The 18,538-nt window shown below is 38.1% G+C and overlaps 1 protein-coding gene across 1 annotated transcript; it reads left to right on the top strand.

Moving 5' to 3' along the window:
* Positions 1-123: 123 nt before the first annotated feature.
* SAMM50 (SAMM50 sorting and assembly machinery component) lies at positions 124-17,804 on the top strand. Its single transcript, XM_068401540.1, has 15 exons — positions 124-290; positions 2,592-2,702; positions 4,097-4,198; positions 5,039-5,126; positions 6,251-6,357; positions 8,342-8,472; positions 8,683-8,770; positions 9,324-9,452; positions 10,156-10,227; positions 11,348-11,434; positions 13,858-13,928; positions 14,701-14,768; positions 15,587-15,733; positions 16,642-16,783; positions 17,593-17,804. The coding sequence occupies exons 1-15, from the start codon at positions 270-272 to the stop codon at positions 17,636-17,638; spliced, it is 1,410 nt and encodes a 469-aa protein (XP_068257641.1). The 5' UTR covers positions 124-269; the 3' UTR covers positions 17,639-17,804.
* Positions 17,805-18,538: the final 734 nt, after the last annotated feature.

The raw sequence follows: 18,538 nt of genomic DNA, 5'->3' as shown, positions 1-18,538 counted from the left end.
CGTGAAAAGCGATTGGCTTTTCAGGCAGTGACCTCCCCACAATCCCTGTCCCTCGCCCCGCTCCTGGCCGCAGCGCCCCCGCTCCCACCGCCCCCGTACTACATCCGCGGAGCGCAAGCTTCGCCCCGCCTCTTCCCCCTCTCCCGGCTAATGGGGGTCGGGGCGGTGCTGCCTGTCATGGCCGCCCCCATGCTGCGGCCTTGAGCTCTAGCGGCCCAAAGCCCGTGCCGCCCCGCTGCTCCTGGCTGCCGCCGCCGCCCCACGCCGCCATGGGCACCGTGCACGCCCGGGTAAGCGCCGCGGGGCAGCGGGGAGGGCGGGAGGGGAGTCCTGGGGCCGGCACTCCGCCCGGGCCTGGCCCGAAGGTCGCCGAGGGGAGAGCACAGATGTGCTCGGCGACCTTCAGACCAAGCCCGGGCCGGGGGTGAGCGCCGGCCGTAGCGCGGCTGACCGGGATCAGGATCGGGCCGCTGTGCTCTGCCTTGCCCGAGGGCCTACGCGCAGGCCCGGGCGGCGGCACGCCGGGGCTCCGTGCCCAGCGCCGCCGGGGGCAGCCAGGCTGGTAACCGCTGGCAGGCGGAGGGGGTAGGGGAAGGGAAGGGGCCCGGCCCGGCCCGGCCCGGCCCGACCGGACCGGGCTCGGCTGCCGCCGTCCCAGTGCTCGGTGGGGCCTTGACTTCCCTTCCTTTGCTATGTTTTTGCTTCTTCCCTGGCGGCGGGCGGGGTTGACCTTGCCGCCGGGAGCTGGCAAGAGCCACAATGCGTAAATGAAAAGAGAAAAAAACAAAAACGTAAAACAACAACAACAACAAAAAAAAACCCAAACCACGAAGCAAAGAGAAACTACCCCACAACTGCAGCTCTCACGCAGTCAGAAGTGGAGGTTGTAGGTTTGCGCTTCCCCAGAAAACAGCAATATTGCTTAAAGAGATCTGTTGTGTCTCACATGCCTGAAGCGCTTGGAGATCCTCGTGAACACAAGCATAACTCTCCAAATCCCTATACCATTGTTTAAAGAAGCAGCATTAAGATTTCAGTGTTTGTTGTGGTAGGACAAGAAGTAGTGGTCATAATGGCATGAGAAAAAGTGTGTCTTAGACATCAGAAAAGAATTTCAAAGAATAAGGATACATACGCTCTGAAATACTATAGGAAGGCATTGAATTCTCCATGAGTCAAGGCTTCAATACAGAAGCCTCTCTCAGGATAATTTTAGATAAGCAGCCCACTCTTGAGCATTCTGCTGTATGGAAAAGTGGAAGAGCTGTGCATGAGAGATTATGAGGAAGTCCAGCTTAAGAATATCGGTGTAATGTCAAAAAGGTCAATGGTGCTGTTGACTTTAAAGCAAAGGAATCACAGAGCAAATCTTAAGTCCATTTGGTGAAATACCTTGAGAATTTGGCTTAAACTACCTTCCCCTTAAAACAACCATGGGGAGCCTGCATAGGGCTGTTTAAAACTGTGATGTAGATAATTCAGGTGTGGTTAATGAGTGACTGACCTCTTTGGGGGCTAAGAATGGTCTGGATGATTCCTCAAAATCCCAGATAGAATACCTCTTTTCTGTGAGCCTGTTGAAAACCAGCAGGCTTGTACATAGTGTGTAATTGGACTGAGGAATATCTTGCTGCAGGGGGCTGTTAAGGCTCCAGAGTATCTAATTACTATGACTAGTTTAATATCTGTTTCAGATTTTTTTTCTCATATTCTTGGTTTTTGCATCCATCTTTAGTATAAACTGATATACAATATTGCGTGGATGCAGAGTGTTTCACGTTTGCCTGAAAATTACTGGGAGTGAGAAAGGATTCTGTCTTCATTTAACTTGATTCTGATATGTAACAGCAATTTACTATTCCAGCAAAACACCTAGACTTTAAATAACGCAGCAAGTGCTGTATTAGTGACTGAAGACTAAAAGTAGATTTACCGAGTTATCCAATCCTGACCTCTGTTTTTGCAAGTAACCCTCTATTCAGTCATGCTTGAATCCATTATCTTCTGATAAGTCTTATTTTAGGACTCTTTCTGGTATAGTAAATAAAACTATGCTGTGCTGGAGACCATTTTGGTTTACATGTTCACCTCTGATGGATAGGGCCTGAGGTTCTTGAGCATTACTTGGAAGTATAGTTTTAAAAGAAATACTAAAATATAAAAGCATATTAATATATGCAAAGTAACATGCTGAAAACACCTTTTTTTTTGTTGTTCAACATTCACACTCTTCTCCCTCTCGAAAACACAAACTAAGTAGTGACGCCCTGATTTTTTAGAATTTCTTTTTAAGAAGGTAGAATTCATCTTTAATGTGGGAAGTATCCCTTAAAAATAAGGTTATTTTTGGAAGAGTGCAGAGTATTTTTGAGAAATCATTCAGCATGCAAGCTGTTCAGCTTTCATCAAAAATTTCAGCAACCAGGTAGGTAACAAGTGTGCTGGTAATTCCCCTCATTTTAGTTCTTCTCTTTTGCTTTTTTCCCCCTCATGATCTGTTGAGCACAGAACCATAGCTTTTTCCCTTTGCAAAAGGCATAAATCACAAATCAACATACCATATTAAATGCAGTTTTCTTTTATGCTTTCAGAGTTTGGAACCTCTTCCAGTGGGTGGGACAGACTTTGGTGCCTTGGGAGAGGAAGCTGAACTGGTTGAAGTTGAACCTGAGGCCAAGCAGGAAATTCTCGAAAACAAAGATGTAAGTACCTGAACAACATCCTGAATTTTGTTTTAATAGAAATGTCTTTGCACTCTTGCTTGCTTGTTTTTCCTAAGGGAACTTTCTAAACTGTGGTTTAGACTTAAAGGTGAAAGACTTAAATTTGGTACTTTGAATTTAATCTGATGTTGTCTAGTTCCTGTTCTTTTTTTTTTCCTACCACAGGAGTTGTCATTAAAATTCAGCTTTGAGCTAATAGACCTGTTTCTAGATGCTACTTTCCCCTCTCTCTCATAAGAGATTACTGCTTCTGCAGCACTGCTGAGGAGCAAACCAAGCACCTGTCCTTAATTTGCTAGAGTGCAGTATTAGCCAGGTTAGGGTAAACTGCCACCACATGAATTATGTTACTAAGGGAAGTACTAACTCCTGCAGAGGGTGGTAACTTCTTTTTTTTCCAAATATTTCACATGTAAGAGCATGTCTGTCTTGGCCCGTGATATGTTTAGCCATGCTAGAAGGGTAAGATATATCATGCATTATCTTAGTTTTTATTAAAATTTTCCTTTCTTATCTGCTATTCAGAGTCATCCTCACTAGAAGCTTGGTAATAGCATTTGATTTTTATTTAGTTCTTTATGTATATGTTCTGATAGGGTTTTTTAAAGCAATTTGCAGTAATGCTAGGTTGTTCTTATTCTCCTATTTTTACTATATGTGAATACATGAAGCATTTGCAGATTTTTTTTTTGACACCCCTAAAATGATAATACACTGAAAAGGCTGGAAAAATAAGGGAAGTGCAATCACTGTAGTCCATTTGTACTGGCTAACCTGGAGTGTGTTGTGAATTTTAAGATAAAATAATCTCAGATGATTATATAACAAGATAAATGATTTTAAAAAAATATAAAACCTCAAAATGCTAGTGATCTTAATATGCATTTTAAACTACAATGCTCCAGTGGTAGTAATAATTTTAATAGTTAGAGTTTAAATATTTATGGCTTGTAGGTTTGTTTGTTTTTTATTTTAACTCTTTGCTTATGTGTAGCTGATACAAGACATAACTATGACTAACTACATATTTTGTCTTACGTGTCTTAATATCTCAGTGTGATTTCTGCAGTGACTTATTTGTCTATACAACACTTAACTACTAAAATCCCAGCAGCTACAGTCTATTACTGTCTCTTCTGCTACAGCGAGTATTAGCTTTGGTATTCGAGTTCTTTCTAATTTTCATGTTAAAGGAATAACTTTCCAGAATTGTAGATAGCACTGATTTCTCGTAATGTAAGTTAGAAGTAATTAGCCTAGGAATCCTCACGGTTTTTCACTTGGGCAACAATATTTTTTTCCGCATTGGTGATTTCGATACTCATTATTAGATGCAGATTCAGTATTTGTGTTTAAACATCTGTTCTTTGTAGGTGGTGGTTCAGCATGTGCACTTCGATGGACTTGGAAGGACCAAAGATGATATTATCATGTATGAAATCTCTGATGTTTTCAAGGCTAAAAATCTCATTGATGTAAGTACCGTAGTGAATATCAGACCTACTGTTTAAAAATTCAGGTTATGATTTTCTCTCTTTTCCTGCCTTGGGCTAGTCCCTTCAGGCATGGGGCAACTTCGTCAAGTTTTGTGATGATTCTGATCTTGTGATATGGAAGCCAGTCTTAAATATGAAATACTGGCAGATACTGTATTTTCTGATGTATTCAGCTCAAAGATGTTGTGAGATGGCAAACAGCACTCTGAGATATTTTTTCAGCTTCACTCTTGAGAGTTGCTAACTATGTAGGTGACACTTTCAGTTAATTTGCTTAAGATAAATTATTGGATCTTAGCACAGGTAACTGATGCCAGTCTCCACAATGGATCAAAGTGTGAGTTAGTCTGTATGTCCTTGCACTTTTAGGTGGTAATTTCTTCTGGAGTATGGCTGGCAATTAGACCTGTTAATTGGTTAATTTAAACAGATTAGGGTGTTTGGGTTTTTTGCTGGAAAGCATGGGCCCTGTAAATAGGTGTATAAGTTTTAACTACTGAAACCTATTTGAATAATAGGTTTAAGTATTATAGCAATTAGGAAGCAAAAGGTTAGAATTGAGCTGGATGCTCTGGGTTTAATTTATTTCTTTACAGATTCAAGTGTTAAAGGGGTTGTGATCTGTTTCGGAGGCGCATATGAGTGTCTTTGTATACAAAATCTGTGAACATTGTATGACTTAGCTGCATTTTAACTATTTTATCCTGGTTGGTTTTTGGTAACCTAAAAGACTCAAATGGACTAGATCATCTTTGCAGGTCCTTTGCAACCCAAACTATTCTATGATTCTATGACTGACCTACTTATCTCATCCTGTAGGTGATGAGAAAATCACATGAAGCTCGTGAAAAGTTGCTTCGTCTAGGAATCTTTAGACAGGTAGAGGTTCTGATTGATACCTGTCAAGGTGTGTATTGCCTCACTAATCCTCACCTTTTTTCTCATATGCACATAGACACATGCATACCTATAATGTATATTTCCCTGTGTAATGGGTTGGACATTTTTTGTGTATATAACTTTCTCATATACCTTTATATATTTCCGATGTACATGTAGGTGTGCTATATACATGAATATATATATCTACATCCATTATCCTTATGAAGAAGATGTATTTGCATGTGTCTGTATATAGGTGTACGTGTATATAAGTATTACTTGTATACATGCAAAAATGAGGGAATTTCCAGCACTAAAATAATTACAGTACACATCACTTAATCCAAAGTTTCAGAGGAACACTTGAGGAAAAGCTTGAAAGTGTGTGCTGTACTTCCACATATTACACATCACATAACTGACATTACATCAGCACGTCCTTGATGCTTAAGGAAATACTAGTAATTGTATCAGTGCTTGTGATTAAAAATTGTCTTATAGTATGTAAGGGGCAGCTGAATGTACACAGGTTTCACAGTAAGGCTCAGCTGGCATTCCCAGGCTTGTGGTTGCTTTTCAAACTCGTTGCTGTTCTCTTCAGCAGAGGAAAGTTGTGTTACTGAGAAGCAAACACAGTGCAGTCCCAAAGGTTGCTGGTAATGGGATGCTGTCCCATTTGCTTCAAGCAGAATTAGGTACCCTTGACAGCTGTGTTTTGGAACAGCTACCGTAGCCAGAGCCCTGAGGGAACTGGGCAGTTTCTGCTGTTCAGCACTTACCTGCTGAGTGCTGGGGCTCTGCCCTAGTGATGGTGTTCTTCTTGCCATGCCTGGACCACTTCAATTTCTGTTTATTCTCATGTAAGAATTTGTGTACTTCTTTTTTTTTTTTTAGTGGGTAGGTAACAAACAAATGTTACTATTTCATAATTAAACTAACATGTTGATGATTAAAGCCAGTCATGCTATGATTGAACCAGACTCTGCACTCTTATCCAAACGACATCTTTTTCTCAAGCCATTTTTTCTTTGTAATATAGACTTTTATTATCATTTAATTCAACCAGTTTTCACATGATTCAATTAATCTTCTGTCTGCCTTTTTTTAAATAGCTCTTTAAAGATAACATATGTTTGTTTTTTTATGTAGGAGATGACGCCCTTCCAAATGGTTTAGATGTAACCTTTGAGGTAACAGAATTGAGAAGACTAACTGGAAGCTATAACACCATGGTTGGCAACAATGAAGGCAGTATGGTATGGATTATTTAAAATAATTATTAATTCCTTTTGATATTCCTCTTATGTTTCATGATTTCCCCATGTTTCAAACCTAGCAAGGAATTTGGTGATTAAATAAGTGAGGACTTGACCCAAGCCAAATTATTTTCTTGATCCAGCTTTACTAAGGCTTTGCCAGACCTTTGTCTCTAAAGAGTCTTTGTATTAGTCAGGCTTTCATTCAGCAAAAGCCTATTTTGAGCTAAGGAAGAATGCTGTAGCTTCCACGTCAGTATGTTATTTTTTAATTCTTAAAATGATTTAAATTATTTCTTGATAATATTTAAGATGCTTTATCTACTGGAGAGATTAGTAAGGAGTTTGGCATTTAGTTTCTATGAGACCTATTTAAAGTGTTTTTCTTCTCAGTCAAAAGGCTTTATGTTTGACTTAGAAATTGGTTTTGGTTTTCACTATTTTAGCCCAGTACCAATTATTCTGGGCTGCAAAATGCGAGGTTTTCCAGAACCGTATAAACTGTGGAACTTGTTTCCATTTGATTCAATTGAGGATGCATCAGATTAAAATATTTTGTGAAAAATATTTACCAATTGACACAAAAAGTAACAGCTGTACTGTTGTTCTGTTAATGTGCTTTTAACAGTAGTGCTGGTGTAAGCAGATCATGCTTTCAGGTGCTCATTCCTGCACACATTCTGCTTTCTCATGTGCACAGTGCAGCGGTGCCTGAGGCTGGTAGATAAGCCAGATCAAGGGGCTCATCCTTTTCTTCTTAGGGGTATTTTTAACCTGGATAAGATACAGCATGACTCAGGTGGTGTTTTGCAAGTGCAGGGAGAATAGGAACTCAGTGACTTGAAAGCTGCTTATGCAGCTCTGCTGCTGAGAGCAATGTCCAGGGTGTTGTGGCCTGAATGAAACCAGTGGGGAGTCCTCCTTGTTGGTTCTAGTGCATTTGAAAATAGTCTGAAAGCTATTTTGGTTTCTCTTTTTGTACTCAGCTTCCCCTTTTCCTTGATTTTAATTTGTTACAGGGAGGTAAAACGTTTGAATGAGATAAAAGCATGACTCGTATACACTGGTATTGGCAGCAGAGGTTAGGTTTCCTGAAGAATTAAATAGATTTGACATTTATTCTAATCCCTTAAATTCATGTGAAGCCTATAGATCTAATATTTCATACTAACAGACCTTTATGGTTAGTTGGATAATTGCATAGTAGCCATCATCACAACGTTCAGGTGACTGATTCGCTTCCAATAGCTGTTAGACAAAGGCAGTCAGGATTTGTTAGCTTTTTTACATTCTTTTAAAATAGAACACACAACAATAGAACACTCCTGGTAGTGTGTTTGTGCTTGGAGGAAACCTCTATCCTTTCTGCCAAAGGGCCAAGAGCTGCCAAAGGGGTACAAGGAATTTGTGTCAGAACAGGCAAAAGTGTTTAACTAGTTTCTGGAGAATTGTATAGGTACGTTGTACTGCCATCAGGACTGATTGCAAAAGTATCTTGTTACTCAAAACAAAAATACAGGGAAGTGGCTCTGTATTGATAATTTTCCATTGGCTTATTGCTGTGGTTCTGATGAACCCTACCTGACAAGTAGTTTTCCTGATGATCAGCTAGAAGGTTTGCAGTTCCAGAGCAGCTGCTTGTTATGCCAAAGACTTATTCTCCTGGGCTTTGAGACTGGCTGAGAGATTTTGCTTGAAAGAATAGCAGTACTGATGATACAGTGAGAATGCAGATTAAGTCAGCAGCTACTGGAGAGCAATAAAAATTAGGTGATTAACTGTAACTTGTGCTACTGTGATGGCTTTTGCTGCCAGTGCAAAGAGAAATCTAACTTAAAAGAAATATTCAGTTACAAGTATTTTTATGTCTTCATTTCTCATTCTTTTGGTAGATATGCTTGTCTTCAGCATACTATTAAGATGCAAGACATCAAACTATATGAAATGTGAGTCGTTTTTTTTTTTTTTTTTTAATTTTCCATAGGTACTTGGGCTCAAGTTCCCAAATCTCTTTGGACGTGCTGAAAAGGTAACCTTCCAGTTCTCCTACGGAACAAAGGAAACTTCATATGGCCTGTCATTCTTCAAACCACAGCCTGGAAACTTTGAAAGAAAGTAGGGGATGCATTTTTGAGTACTACTTTTTTTTAGTGAAGGAATATAAAACCATTAATAAGATCTTTCATTGAGTAATAATTAAATGTATTCCTTTCCTGAGGGTCTGTTAATAATATAGCAGAGCTGGTTTCTCAAGTTTTTATGATAATTTAAAACTCCACCTACTTAAATAGTTTCATTTTCAAACCTACCAATAATGTGTTTCAGTTTTTCAGTTAACCTGTATAAAGTAACTGGACAGTTCCCTTGGAGCTCTCTTCGTGAAACTGATAGAGGAATATCAACAGAATTTAATGTAAGTGTAGTGCAAGTGTTTGTGGAACACATCTTTCACATTTAATTCAGGTCACAGCTGGCTTTTGCAAATACTTAGATTACTTTTTTAATGATTGAAACACCTGTGCACAGGGCTAACTTGTCATTATTTGAAAGAGGTCAACAATTTTAAAATGACAGAGGTAATACACCTTAGTCTTTTTGTTAGAATTCAATCTTATTTTGGCCATATAAAAATACCAATGTGTTTTTCTCCAAATTTTTAATGTTTGAAGTATCAGTTCAGAGAGGCAGCTGGTTGCCTTGTTCACTGTGTCAGCCCAATTCAAGATATTTTTCATTTGGGATGGATTAAGTAGTGTGCACCTACTTGGAGAAACTGTCTTGGCTGGAGCAGAATTAGCATTAGTCTGAAATGAAAAAAGGGTTTCTCTCTGATCGAAGAAGTGTGGAAAGAAAAAGCATAGACTCATGTATAAAAAAACTTTAGAGAGAAAGATTTTTTAGGGAAATGTTTATTTCAATTTTGTAACAAAAGTTTTTTCATGTCTTACTCAATTCTTTATTTGTAGTTTCCAATCTGGAAGACCAATCACACACTGAAGTGGGAGGGTGTGTGGAGAGAGCTTGGCTGCCTTGCTAGAACAGCATCCTTTTCCGTTCGAGAAGAAAGTGGACATTCTCTTAAATCTTCTCTCTCTGTAAGGCTTTTTCCTGATAGTTTTTTAAAACACATTATTTTGAATCATCTAATACTTATGAATGATACCAAAGGAGCTTTTTGTCTTAGTAGGTAGTGTGTTTTACTTCAAACATCTTTTTCTGTGTTTGGTCATTCACACAGAGCCATCCAGGAGGTCCAAAGAGAAAACGTATTTTCATAGTTGACTGTTGCATTTTGACTGTTGCATAGGCTGGCTTGTTCTTTCTGCAGGGCCTCCCTCCATGTCATCTGCCATCTCTTTTTGCAGAATTGTCTTGTTTTGTAGAAGACAGGATCAGTGAATTTCCTCAGCCTACAGTTGCTGTGCCTTTTCTAAATATTGTTTCCTATAGTGATGTTGATCACTTGTCATCTTTAACGTGTAGCTTACAAATTGTAGGAGATAACTATTTGCAGGTTACTCTCACAAAATTGGTGATTTACACTGGGGCATTGTTGCTGCTGTATTTTTGGTGTATACCATGGCCAAAAGATATAAATGTATGTATTTCATGTGTCCTCTAAACTCAAAACTAAGCTGGTCTGTAGGTATATTGTTCCCAAATCCATGAAGCTACACTAGCCTTAGCTGGAGCTGTGATTATCTTCCCCTGTTTGCACAGTTGAAGGAAAATAATAGTGTCACTCTGTGGTATTCAATAGATATGTGAACCTAAAAATAATTGTTTGATTCTTTTCAGCATGCCATGGTAATTGATTCCCGGAACTCCTCAATCTTACCAAAACGAGGTGCTTTGCTGAAAATTAATCAGGTAATATTCAATCACTTATGCTATTATTGGATTTTATCTGTAAGTGTGTTTGAGTAAGTCTTAATTTATCTAATTGATGTTCATGTTAAAAATGTCTAAAGTTAGAAATTAATCGTAAATTGTCTAGGGTACAGTGATGACCAGTCGTTTTATCTTTCCAGTGTGTGCCTTTTAAAATCATGAAACCTTTTTTATGGTGGCAAATTTTCATTTGTATACCATTGGTCAAACAGCACAGCCATTTTATCTTGCCATTAGCATTAAATTATTTATTAGCTGAGAAACATTATCCCTGACAGTATTTACACTTTACAGTAGGTATTAGTCCTTGTTTTCTAACACTGTAACGTAAGACTACTAGACTGTGGCCCTGTTGCTACTTAGAAAGTTGAAAGTCTGAGAATTAAAAATGAAAGACTGGGTAAAAATAACTCTCAAAGGCATACACATGTATCATTTTGGCACAGAAAATGGTTTTCTCTCTTGTTACTTTCAGAGCTTTTAGAAAAGCTGGCTTTTCTGCTGTACAGGTTAATACTTCAGAAGCATTAACTTCTGCAATGCTTTAGAAGCAGATTGCTTTGAAATGCCATTAGAACTGGAAGTGCTACTGTTCCTGTAATCAGCAGTGAACTATTCTGTTTCTGAGTGAGAAGGGTGGTTATAACTAAGGGTTTAGTTAACGTAGTATTTGTTAGATGCTGCCTCTAATGCTGATTCAGTCACTTTTTTTTTTTTTCAACTAGCACTGGTGTAATGCTGTCTTGTTTTTCAGCCCTGCTTTAGTACATATGAAATCTTCTCAGGTCCTAGGTAAATATAGTAAGAGGTTTGATTTCAGATGCTGCATTTTCCAGCTCCATTCTGTTTTGCTATTATTTCCAAAATGGTTTAGAAAGCAATAGCCTGGTTTACTGTTTGGGGGAGAAAAATCCTGTTCATTGTTCTGAGGGTCATGCGTGTTTTTTCATTGGTCCAAAATTCAGTTGTCTCTCCATACCAGTGTATCTGTATTACTTGTACAGAAAACACTGCTTATGCTGATGCAGACATGATGAACTTTTGGGGGGAAGAAACATCTCATATCCGTTATAACTTTCATAAACTTATGTCTTTGCAGGAGTTGGCTGGCTATACAGGTGGAGACGTGAGCTTTCTAAAAGAGGATTTTGAATTTCAGTTGAATAAGCAACTTCTCTGGGATTCGGTAATTTTTTAAAAGATATTTTAGTAATTGATCTGAGGAAGTGACAAAGATGGATGGTGTAGATATCTTGATTTGTTTTTTTGGAAGTGAAATACTCTTTATTTTTAACCTGACATTCCTGCTGTGCCCAGTCACTTGAGAAGTGGGCATTTTGGAAAGAATGACTTGTCTGACAGTTAGCTATATGAACGATTTTCCATTCGGAAGTAATGTTGGGCATGTCAATGTTGTCATTTTTCTTAAGAGTGATTTTTCAGAGACTTACTAGAGCCTTTGTTCTGTCTCTTTCACCTAGTTATGAATATTCTGACTAGTCTTGGTTTAGTTTTCTTTTGTCATTTGTCATTAGTATGACTACTAGTTTTGGTATCATACCATGTAATTATTTCTTCTATGTAAAATTATTGGGCAAGAATGGGAAGGCTGCTTTCACTACAACACTAAGCTTGCACTGCAACATTTTGAACTTCTTCATATTTGTGCACAATAAACAATTTAAGTTCCAATAAGAGAGACATGTGGTAGTATGACAAATTTATAAGACCGCGGTGTGCCACCATGTAGGCAGAGCATGTCCCAGCTTTTATGGCATGGTGTCTATGTTAGTACTTTGGTTTGGAGTAACTGTGCGGTTTTGAAGCAAACTCCTATATCATCATCACGGAGAAGTCTTGGTTTGGTTGGCAGAGCAGTTCTTGTGTATACCAACTGTATTTCCTTCAGAGGAAATTACACTAGATAACTCCGCTTCAACTTCATGTTTAATGTACTCCAGCTTCTTATCAGAACACAGAGGTCTTAAGTTTCAGGCATCTATAACAGCATAGAGCTAGTATTAGGTGGAAATAGGTGTTTTTCTGCTTAGTGAAATAAGAATTTAACTATATACTAGAAATATTTCTGCCTGTATTTAGAAAGAAGTTCTTTATCACTTGGAGATGGTGCAGTAAGTTCTTGTATCATAACTGAATGGGGAATTAAACAGCAACTTCCATTATGAAGATTTAAAAATCAGAGATTACAATAATTTGCATCCCAACATACTAGAAAAAGCCCCAAAACAAAAAAGCATTGAGAAGATCTCTGCCTCTTGATAGCTTTTTAAGAAGTACTGGAATAATGAAGAAATTGTAGGAGACTGGAAGAATGTTAGCATTATGCCAACAGTACAACGGAAAAACTCCAAGCTACTTCTGTAATGCAGATGTAATGCACTGGTGCTGTAAGGATCTGTTGGTCTGCTGTTTCATGCTTTTATTCTTAGGTGACTCGGTGCAATTAAGTTCTTGAGTTAGACCAGTGAAGCCAATGCAGAAGGGCATTTTAAGGCTATTGCTATACCTCTTTCTTACTACATCTTTACATTTGCACCTTCCATGTGGTGGAAGAAAAGGCATTGCCTGAGGAGTGCACTTCTAGTCATCTGACATTTATTTGCTGAGCTTCAGTTGAGAAAGACAGTGTGTTCTCCTGTGAAGTAATTTAATGGCTATGCAAAGAGGGCTTTGCTCTTTCCCATGACTGATAATAGGCCTACACTGTGAATGAAGGTGAAGCGTATCTCATCACACGGTGTACGTAATTTTATGTGATCCTTGGTCATGAGTGTAGACTTGCCTGCAACTGGCTTTTGCACATGCTGTGTATTGTGTAACCAAATATGCATGTACCACATTACGAGTTCACATCTGGTAATGGCGGGGCAGGCACCTAGGGACTCTCAGGGCAGAAGGTAGCAGGAGTGTGCTGTAAAATTAGAGAAATTAGTCAACACCTTTAGCCTAGGTATTGACAATAGATTTCACCATCTGGCAGCAGTACTTCCAGTTGGTAAACAGGCAGCAGGCACATGATTAAAAGTATTTATTATAGTGGTTTGGCTCCCAAGAATTACTGTATAGATAACCAGTAAAGATGTATGTGTATTTGATGTCAATGTAGTGAGTTGCAGAAGATGGTTTCATTTAACTAGCCTTATACAGACAGGTAATAATTATACATTTTTTTTTTGTAGCTATTTGCTGGACTTAGCTTTCTATGGGTTTAAAATTGCCAGGATTAATTTATGTCAGCAGTGTTGTCTTATTTCAAGACATGAAAATTTGTAAGAAAATAGGAGCTGGATGAGTGTTCCCTTTAGCTATTGTGAAAGTAGCACTGGGTTGAAATGTGCTGTATTGACTTTTTCAAGATGTAGCACTGCATAAAAGAAAGAGGGCAGCAATGATCAAGAGTTTCCTGAAAATACAATTACTGATGATGTGATATCCATGCATACACTGTGATCATCTGTAACTGTCAGACTAATGGGATCTCTGTTGCCTGTTACTGAGCCTGTTACTGAGCAATGAAATTTTACTAATTCTGTTTTTAGGGAAATTAAGTAATACATATTAATAAATGACTTATTTTTCTTTCCAAAGGTTTTTTCAGCATCACTTTGGGGTGGAATGCTAGTACCTATTGGAGACAAGCCATCCAGTATAGCTGATAGGCAAGTTTTTTAAATGTTTCTTAATTTTTTTTCAATCAACCCAGGTAATGTAGAAAGAAAACTCTATAGTAGAAGAGAGAAGCAGTAGTAGTTCTGGTTCTGAGGAGAAGTAAGTAAGTTTCTAGTTAGCTTTAATTGCATGTTAGTACTCAAGCCACGCCTCCTGCTTTTGATTTTCATATTGAGGTAGTATAAATTTATAATTTGCTATGTAGTAGCTCTGCCTGCCAATATTTATGGTTGCAAAATGGTATTTACCATCTGCAGAATTTTCTGTCAGGCATCGGTAACAGTGTAGGTATTTTTAGAAGTAAAGCCATGTTATAACTGTGTTGGCTTCTGAGGCGGTTTTGCCCTCTAACACCTGTGTTTAAAGATCACTAGCAGAAACCATTTAGACTTAAATTTATTTACAGTAAATACTGTCAACTTCACGTGTGATAGATCTTAACTACGGTATTTCTATCAATATTATTACAACAGCGAATCAGACAGTATTCTGATTCTTCTTCAGCGATGGAAAACTTTCTGTTTTGATCTTTGTAGGTGATGGAAAACTGATTTTGATTTTTAATACTTCCATTTATTTTGATTTTTTTGCCAAATGCATCAGGATTTAGATTTAATTTCTTGTATTTTTAAAATATACTTTACTAAACCTATTACAAAGTTACTTGTAACTCTGAAAAGCGATGTTAGAAGTATGGCTAGATAGTTTCAAATATGTCCTTTCAAGTGAAGCATTAAATTAACTTTTGACTGTATTCACTAGGTTTTACCTTGGTGGACCAACAAGCGTGCGTGGATTCAGTATGTACAGCATTGGACCCCAGAGTGAAGGTCTGAAACTTCTAAATCCCACTCCTCTGACAATACTGTAAATATTAGTGTGTAACAAAGAATCAAATTCTGTCCTTAAGCTTTGTATAGCCTAAAAATAATTGCACTCATTCTGCACTTTGAATCTGAGAAGTGTTATGTCTTTGATCTGTCGTTATATATTAGTTCACAATGGAATAAATCCTGGTAGTTCTTAGTTAAGCCATAAGCTACTTCTGTAAACCAAGTGTGTGTTCAAACTTGCATACTGCCAGTATGTCACTTTAATTAGTAAGCAACCTTCAAGCTGAAAAAGTTCCCAAAAGATGGTTATAGCAACAGTCACATTAAATCTCTATTTGACACAGCATCTGTTCAGGTAGCTTAGGGGAAAGGTAATCTGATCATCAAAGGCATTTTGAGAGCCAGGAGCTTCCTGAGTTGTGTTCCTTACTCTGCTGCTGACTTGCTGTTATCAGTGGATTCAGTATTCAGTATATTTTAAAGCTAACTGTTTATTTGTATCAATTTCCCATTTTTAAAACTAAGGCAAGTATGTCAGAGGTGTTCAGGAGGTAGTCTCTGATGAACCACAAGTAGGTGCATGCCTCAGGCTGTTCCAGTGAGGGAATGAAGAAAAAGGGCAATTCACTTGGAAGGTTTAAAGAATTGTTTAAGTGCTAATTTTTTACTTGGTAATAGTGAAGTTGGAGAGAGCTAGAAACAAGTGGCATTCTAAAAGAGAGAGCAGTGCAATAAAAAATAACTTAAGGATATGTTCTTGTTCTTTTAATATCTTCCACAGTAAATGCTTTTATTCCAACATTTTCCCTAAATAGGTGATTATTTGGGAGGAGAAGCCTACTGGGCTGGAGGCTTACATCTATACACCCCCCTCCCTTTCCGGCCAGGCCGGGGAGGCTTTGGAGACCTTTTCCGAACACATTTTTTTCTTAATGCTGGAAACCTCTGCAATCTTAACTATGGTAAGACTGAATAGAATTGTATATAACAAAACCTGCTTCTCTCTGTATATAAAAGCAAAAAGAAGGAGAGCTGTTACATGTGTATTTACTCAAAAGCAGTTTGTTTACTCTGTATATTTTGGTGCCTGTCAAAGAGCTGCTGCTATTAACTTGTATATTTGACAGATTGTCAGTAATTTTTTTAGCTCTCCACAGAAGTTCAAGCACAACTTGTAGGAAAGGGAGCTACGCTGGTAACAGTAGTATCTATGAATTGGTGATGTTTGCAGACCAATGTGGTAATTGATTAACACCTGCTATCTTGCACCATTCTAAAGGGAGATTGGAAGATGATGCTTTTGTGGGATTCTAATGTTTTCTGGGACGAACTAAAGAAAAAGTGGTGGCATTGGGGTGTAGATGAGGGTGTGGTAGCTGATGTGACTTTTCTTTTTTTCTCCCAACCCCAACTTTTTTCAAGATATATTTCAGTGTATTAGTGTATGACTTTTCAATGTAATTTCAATCAATTTTGGGATAGTGGTATTTGATGTCTACCTCAATTGATGGAAGAGAAGTGGCATCTATATGGGAGGGAGATGCTTTATGCACAATTGAAAAGCAGATTAATCAACTTTAAAACTAACAGAGACCAGCTAAAGACATTTAAGTCTTTAGTACTCCTTTTCAGATTCATGCAAGTAGGTACCCTATGGTAGGAAATTAAGATCAACCAGCAATCCAACTAATATCATAGTAGTTTGAGTCTAAGGTACTTGGCATATATGGGAGTTGTGGGTAGTAAATAAATTTTGAATCTGTAGGAGGTGCTCCTAAGTAGTCTGTCTTCCAGCTCTGAAAATCCAGTTAGCCTTTGACCATCTTGACAGTCTACTTTGATTCATGTTCTCCTGCTCTTTTGGTTTCAGGTGATGGTCCCAGAGCTCACCTGCAGAAGCTGGCGGAGTATATCCGATGGTCTTACGGTGCCGGAATAGTGCTCCGACTTGGAAACATTGCTAGACTAGAACTTAACTACTGTTTCCCCATGGGAGTACAGTCTGGTGACAGGTTTGGCTTTTACACCAATTTCTTTAATAGTAACGGGTTTTAAAGGTTATTGCACTTCTATCTGGTTTTGACAGAGAGAACTGCTGCCTTTTAATTTTGATTATTCTATGCCAGTTCAGAGATTTTTTCAGCACTTTATGCTTTTCTTTCAGCTTGCTATATTCATGTTGCTTTCATAGTACTTCTTGGTTTAAGACTTTGTATCTCCGGTTTCAAAGTTCATTGAACTTGAGATCAGCTGTTGAAATGTATGAATAGCTGTGTACCAGGTTTTATTTTTTTAGGGGAAATGATCACTCAGACAGCTCATGGGATTTTCTTAAGTCTTCCAAAAACAAATGATTGGATAAATACCAAGTTTAATGTCTTTGCTTGAAAAATGAAAACAATTTTAACTATAGATAAAGAGAGAACAAAATAATTTATTAGCAACCAATTATCCTACACCAAGCAAATATTATAGTACGTAACAGAAAAGCTTCAGAGGGGCTGTTCTTGCCTGTGAATATTGTGTGAGATACTCTGTATTTCATACAGGAGTTGGATTATGTTTCTACTTGGCATTCATGTGAAATGTGAATGAATAATAGCAATTTGAAAATTCCGGGCTTTATTTTGCAAATGTAAATACTCCATGCGGTTGACAGATTGGCAAAACATTTATTTAAAAAAGCCTTTGTCAGCTAAAATTTGAATTGTAACTTTCTAAAGATTGAAAACCTTGGGAATTTGGGGGTAGGGATAATTGATTTTAATTTCATCAGTACCTTATATATCGCTTACATTGTTTATTGTTTGTTTCTTTTCAGGATATGTGATGGTGTTCAGTTTGGAGCAGGAATCAGATTTCTATAATACAGAAACATTTTGTATCAGTATATGAAATTGTGCTCTGTAATTGAAATCAAGACTATAATATAGCTCAATACGGTCTAACTTTTTTGTTGAAATACAGATACACATCTGAGTGATTTACCTCTCAGACTCCACAAGAAACTGCATTAAAGAATTACGCTCTAAAGGTTCATTGTACCTCTTGATTCTTACTGAAGGGGGGAGAGTGTAGGATTCTAGCTATTTTAACTTACAGCTTTTAGTTATTAGTTGTTACTTGAAATATTAGATAGTTGTGTCAGAAATTGGCTCTTGGATACGGTTCACATGAATACAGTTGTCACTGGCCTGCACAGCCTTCACTCTTCCAACCACAAGTCTCACAAGTGTTGGGATGACCAAGTGTGAGTATGGCTGGAGTGCAAATTAAGGGGGAATGGTTTTTCTGCATCATCGACTTCTGTGAGCAAATGACCGTGAAAAAATTCTGTTACGAATCAAAAATTATTTTATACAAATAATGGTTGTAAATGAACCAAAATGTCCTGATTTGAATATATTTCACTATTGTAAAATCAGCTATATTTAAATGCCTCCTACAATCTGAATTACATACTGTAAAAATTCAAGTCAGCTGTCTAGCACAGTAAATACTAAAATTCAAGAATAACTTAGAAAGGTTAAGGGTTCTCAACTCTGAGGCAGTTTTGAATGTTTTAATGCTGCCAGCAAAGCCATTGTGTTGGGCCTTGCAAACACATCTTTTAGTAGCAGTTACAGAAAGGGATGTCTAGACATGCGATCGTGTGAATACTACCTTGTTTGCTTTTGTGTGAGAGGCATGCCTCTCTACTGACTTCTTTAGATGCTGATTTCACTTAAGAGTGACCTCCTGCTTTATCACTTGGCATGTATTCCAGT

This window comes from Nyctibius grandis, chromosome 5 (genome assembly GCF_013368605.1).
Source record: "Nyctibius grandis isolate bNycGra1 chromosome 5, bNycGra1.pri, whole genome shotgun sequence".
Taxonomy (NCBI): Eukaryota; Metazoa; Chordata; class Aves; order Nyctibiiformes; family Nyctibiidae; genus Nyctibius; species Nyctibius grandis.
This window is presented reverse-complemented; position numbering and strand designations above follow the sequence as displayed.